Here is a 5,701-nt window from a genome sequence, read left to right on the forward strand (position 1 = left end):
GGGCTGAGCTAAAGAAAGAGTGTGTTCAAAAAAAGCATGGATTGTCTCATCTTCTTTTATGAGTATCAGTGTGTTTGGGGGATCTGGTTGCTCACGCAAACAGTCATTGCAAATGAGAAGGGTCGTGTCATCACTCTGATCAGGGGCCAGTTGCTTTAACACAACCCATATGTTAAGACTATGACTAAATAACTAGTCTGACCAACTAGCAATTAGCAAAAGGGTAATCTGTTTTACTTTTTGGATTCAAATTAGTAAATTCGTGTTACTGATTTAAATGCTATGACAAATCTTAAAAAAAAAATAGAATTTCTAACTTGTAAGTTTATGCAACTGGCCACTGCTCTTGAATACAGATTATACAGAATACAGCTGGGAATATGATTTTCTTGATGCATTTCCATGACAAGACTGCTGGTATTGGTTTTTGGAGGAATAAACACAACATGGATATTCTTATTTATTCAGGAATTTGATTTTTGCACTGGTCAAGATGCTACTTTCCTTTACAGTATCAGAACAGACAAAATTACTTCACACCAACCAGTGAGTTTGTGTCTCTGCATATGTTTCTCTGAGTGCTATAGCTGGGGCTGAAGGAGTTAATGTGGAAGTGTTAATGTGTAAAATTGGTTTGACGTCATATCTTAACTATTTCAGGATTGTTTCTATCGGGGTTGGACTGGCAGCACCAATTGGGGTCTTAAATTGGGATCATTCATAAAGACACAGCTAGCATCAAACCCACCACACATACACTCATGCACACATGTCCACATGTACACACGTGTTGATGACAACTGTGACACCATCCTCTTCCCCCCCTTGGAATTAGAAGCCCGCTGGGACACAAAGTTTCTATCCCACGGAAACTGTCTACTAAATGAAACGCCAGTCAGGCTTGATGGATACAGTTTCTCCTGAGGATGACTAGTATATTTTTGGCTCATGTCGTGAATTTTCTGTAATTGCTGCACTGCAGTGGTGTTTAAAATATATTGCTTATAGATGGAAGAAGCAGAATAGTGGCATATGGACCTGCAAGACAACATGTACATGCCAAATTCTGTAATTTCTAGATATGTGGGAATGTTATATACTTTTGCTCCGTGAACTCCAAACACTTGACTGTTGTGACGAACTGGCTATTAACTGTTTGGAATGTGGTTCCGCCGTTGACAATTAAGTATAATTTTTTCCACATGGAAGATCTATATTGCACCAAACTCATTGATTTCTTAAATATTTGAATCTGTTAAATTACTTTTGTACTTCAAAACTAAAAAAAAAAATCCAATATATATATACTGACCCAGTAAAACAGACTGTCATTCATGTTGCTTGTTAAAGTAGATGTGATGGTTGTAGAATTTGGTTGAAGGTTTTGTCTCCTATAGTGATTTATGCTTTTCAGAGAGCAGTAACTCATTAGGATACTGAGTAAAGTAAATAAACAATAAAATAAGAAAAACAATCTTGAAAGCAAGGGTTATTTATATGTGTGAGGCTGGGAGGGGTAATATTGGCTTTCAACAGCATGAAGTCTCATTGGTCTGCGCTGGATACTTATTCCATAAAGAGTTAAAGGGTTTTGCTGAGCCATCACAGAATGCTATCAAAACCCTCTTTCAGTACAGAGGCTGCCCGCAGTTCCCGGTCTGTCCTGTTACCCAGAGTTACCCAGGTGAGATGTTTCTGACCTGTTACACATGTTTTAGAATTGTTGCATGTGTTTTAGGATGAACAAAGAGAGGAACTCGCACACACTATGGTAGAAGATTTCATACAAAAAAAAAAAAAATTGCATGTGCGATCTCTTCTTCTTTTTGAAGTTTGGTGTGTTTTTTAGCTTATACACTTAAAGTCATTCTTAAGTTTCTAAGACATTTTTAAAATTTAAAATATGTTTTTTAATGACTATATAGATGTGTTGTATGAGATGTGCGTTAGTGGCATTCAAAGCGAAGGAATATGTTCAGTGATTAATTAATTACGCGTTTATTTAGCAGTTGTTTTAGAATATTTATTTTCATTGTAAGCCTAAGCATCCTCTTGCATGCTGTGTTTCAAGCAGAGTGTGTAGTCTTTGATCAGACTCTTGAATTCAAAGTGAGGAGTAACCTGGGGTTAGGGCTCAAGGGTATAATATTAATGGCTTATAGATGAGCCCTGGGTATTTAATTTACGGTAAATTGAACTTTATGTAAATGCAGGATAATGTTTAAAATCCATAATAATGTCCATATATTATCAAGATAGCATAATACTGGGTAACATAGAAGAGCTGAGGGAACACTATGTGCTAACATTTCAATAACCCTGAAATCTGAGGCCTCAGTCAATCCATCACCCCGCTCATCACTGTAGTTATGCTCCACTTATAGATCTTGAGACATATGGGTTTTAGGAATTTTGAGAAAGAGAAGTTACTTTGAGGATATTGAATATTGATACTGAAAGAGGCAGCATAGCGAGAGAGAGGAGGAGTTGGAATGAGGTGGTCTCTGAATGACTGATCTGTTGCCTGATACAGTTTCTGATTAATGTCTTTAGCCTATGCTCTTGATACAACACTTACAGATATCAGCTTTCCGCTTCACTCTCATTTATGTCACATGCAGCTAAATGCTAGTACTGGGGGAAACATAGCAGCGTAGTCCTTTTGAATTACTTCATTATCTGACAAAGCAGCCACTTGATATTCTTGCATGTGATTGGTAGGAAGTTCTCTGTGTAATGAATGAGAGCGATAATTAAGTGTTGGTGAGTGTGATTTGTTTATAGCTGTAGTTTATAGTGTTAAAAGTGATGACTGTTGATAGTAGTACTCAGTGGCTGTAACTGAATATGGAGTGTATGTGATGATCACAGCAGAGAGGAGCTTAGAGAGACTGCACAGCAGAATTTCATGTTTTGAGATCAAATGTTTCTACTTGACTGCAAACCAGCTTGTCCAGGATATCATTAAGGCATAAGTCTAAGTAACATACAAGCTAGAGAGAAGTTGACCCTCACCAAAAGACAACATGTAAAACATGGTTTATCATTTTCTGGTTGTGTTGACTATCAAACAATGCTTGGACCATTACTCTTCAGGACAGTCTCACCCTGTTCTCTATATTTCCTAACAGAAGAGCACAACAAGCCCGCCATCATGTCTGAGTAAGTCTGTAAACACATCTTCAGTTAGAAATCTCCCAAGTCAAGCACTAATACATACAGTATACAGTGCTAAAGTGTTCAAATATGTTATTTCTCTCCTAAAATCCTAACAGAAAAAAGATGACCTCAAGCCGTCGGCATCATCTCAAGGTAAACATGAGCGTTTGAGTCTGTTTGGTTTGTGTTTAATCTAGAGATGTGTGTTGTGATGCATCTATCTTTTGCTCATTGTTCGTTCTAGAGTTTGATACTGGGTATAGCCAGGGATCTGCTGACGGCTGAGGAAAAGCGGGTAGAGGAGGAAAGAGCTCGCTATATGGAGGAGAAATGTTCTCCTCTATCTCTGCCTGGCTCAGTGCAGGAATTACAGGTACACATGCATGAAGTCTTTCATTATTATGGCAGTATTTTACTCTGTTATACATTTTTTTCTCAACTGTGGTCAGGATCTGTGCAAAGAGCTTCATCAGAAGATTGATGTGGTGGACGAGGAGAGATATGACCTGTCTGTTAAAGTGGCCAAGAGCGAAAAAGAGGTTTAAAACGCATGGATTCTGTTCTCTCATTCCTTTATCCTTCATGGGTTGGACTTTCAGCAAATAACACTGCGTGTTTTTTTAGATTGAGGATCTGAAGATAAAGGTTCAGGACCTGATAGGCAAATTCAAGAAACCCGCTCTTAAGAAAGTACGCATGTCTGCTGACTCCATGCTGCAGGCCCTGCTGGGCTCCAAACACAAGGTGTCTCTGGATCTAAGAGCCAACCTCAAACAAGTCAAGAAAGAGGTCAAGGAGGAGGTGAGCGCACACTACAGCAATAAAGAGACCCATACCTGCAAAAGTAATTATTTCAAATATAATTTTTCTTCTTGAAATTCTTTCATGAATTATTTTAGGATAAGGAGGCAGTGGGAGACTGGCGCAAGAACGTTGAGGATAAGGCTGGCATGGGCGGCAGGAAGAAGATGTTTGAATCTGAGGCTTAAACAGGCAGCCGTTTTATTATGGAGTTGATTTCTGATGGACTTTCTGTTTTTGCAGTTGCAAAGTTTGCTGTCAAAAAGTGCTTTTACATCCAACCTACACATCCAACAAACCAACAGTAACTAAGCTAATCATAATACTCTGAATGTTATGTACTACATGAGTGATGATTCATGAACTCACCTTAACAAATAAAAGTAGTAAAAGAAACTCCGCCATCTGATCTGATCATTCCTCATATTCCCAATTCCTTTGATTCCTCTCATCATTCCCCAATCCTCTCACATTTTCTTTTTTTTTCCCTACTAGCAAAAACAGTCATCCTCATGTCATTTATCTTCACTCACTAAAAGATTTGAATTATGCTGCATTCAATTTTACATATTTCAGCAGTCATTTTTACATCATAACTGAACTAATATCATCAATCATGGTGCTTATTGCTGAATGAGACCAGGCTGAGCAAGCAGAGATGAAGACTTCTCTGCTGCTTAACTTAAGCTCTTCCCATTTTTCCTTCCCTGTATGATCAGCAAATGTACTGAACTTACTTCTCTGTCTGTATTTTTGTTAATAGGGGGAGATCAGTGGATTAAATTAAGCATGTGTGTATGTATTGTTTATATCATGAATCTAAGCAGTGCTATTGTGTGAAATGGTTACAGGATTCTGATTACCCAGTAATGAAGAACAGAAGAGCAGCCTCTGAGATGTGACTGAGAGGCCCAGCGGGTAAGTGACTTGAACAAATGTGTGTGTACTTGTTTAGTTATAATTGTGAGGGCCAAATGTCCTTACTTATATGGTGAAAAATTTCATGACAACCGACTTGTAAGAACATTTAATGAGCCTAATATGGCTCTCAAACTCATGTTCTCAGACTGAACTACTTATAAATCAATCTATGGCTTTTTATCTAATTATTTGTCATCCATCATTTGTATATAAAAAAACATTTTTTTTGCTAATATGTTAATTGATATGTCTTTTATTCCTTCTTGAACAGGTATAGTCTTTATCCAGGTTAAATAAAGGTTACTAACTAACTAACTATAGTTAAATTGATGCAGAAATGTTTCTTGATGGGGGATGTCTCAAGTTCAACACTCTAGTGTTTGTCACTTCATAAATAATGTCATTATAGATGACGTGTCACTAAATATCTATGTGTGCATATACAGTTCCGGCATATACAGTTCAGCTTCTAATGCAATAAGCCTGCCCTGCTGTATTATAGTGAAATAAACAGGTTTTGTATTGTTAGTTTACATAGGCAAAGCCAATTTAAGGATTTTAGTTGCAGCGCAGTTCAGCCCCCAATGAGGGGATGATAAAAATATATATTTAATATTTTGTCTTTATCAGAGTAGGGCCATATACTAACACTACTGCCGTGTTCCAGTCTATCGAATTAATAGATGGGTAACTTTACTTGTGAAACTACAATACAAATTGTATTTTCTAACCTTTTACCCTAACTCTACACCTCAACTTTCTGCTATTTTAGATTTTCAAAAAAGATAAATCTGTATGATTTATAAGCTTATTTCCTCAT

The 5,701-nt window shown here is 37.3% G+C and overlaps 1 protein-coding gene across 1 annotated transcript; it reads left to right on the forward strand.

The window, feature by feature from the left end:
* The first annotated feature begins 1,482 nt into the window (after positions 1-1,482).
* Positions 1,483-4,360, forward strand: LOC109084054 (troponin I, fast skeletal muscle-like). Its single transcript, XM_019098768.2, has 7 exons — positions 1,483-1,684; positions 3,132-3,162; positions 3,276-3,312; positions 3,404-3,532; positions 3,609-3,698; positions 3,784-3,960; positions 4,059-4,360. The coding sequence occupies exons 1-7, from the start codon at positions 1,498-1,500 to the stop codon at positions 4,146-4,148; spliced, it is 741 nt and encodes a 246-aa protein (XP_018954313.1). The 5' UTR covers positions 1,483-1,497; the 3' UTR covers positions 4,149-4,360.
* Positions 4,361-5,701: the final 1,341 nt, after the last annotated feature.

This window comes from Cyprinus carpio, chromosome B7, assembly GCF_018340385.1.
Source record: "Cyprinus carpio isolate SPL01 chromosome B7, ASM1834038v1, whole genome shotgun sequence".
Taxonomy (NCBI): Eukaryota; Metazoa; Chordata; class Actinopteri; order Cypriniformes; family Cyprinidae; genus Cyprinus; species Cyprinus carpio.

What these genes read in the sequence shown, in the direction of transcription:
- LOC109084054 (XM_019098768.2), top strand. Translation starts at nt 1,498, where the DNA reads ATGTGTGAGGCTGGGAGGGGTAATATTGGCTTTCAACAGCATGAAGTC. An exon ending in GCTCAGTGCAGGAATTACAG is followed by an intron (nt 3,533 to 3,608) that starts GTACACATGCAT and finishes AACTGTGGTCAG; the next exon opens with GATCTGTGCAAAGAGCTTCA. An exon ending in TGGCCAAGAGCGAAAAAGAG is followed by an intron (nt 3,699 to 3,783) that starts GTTTAAAACGCA and finishes GTGTTTTTTTAG; the next exon opens with ATTGAGGATCTGAAGATAAA.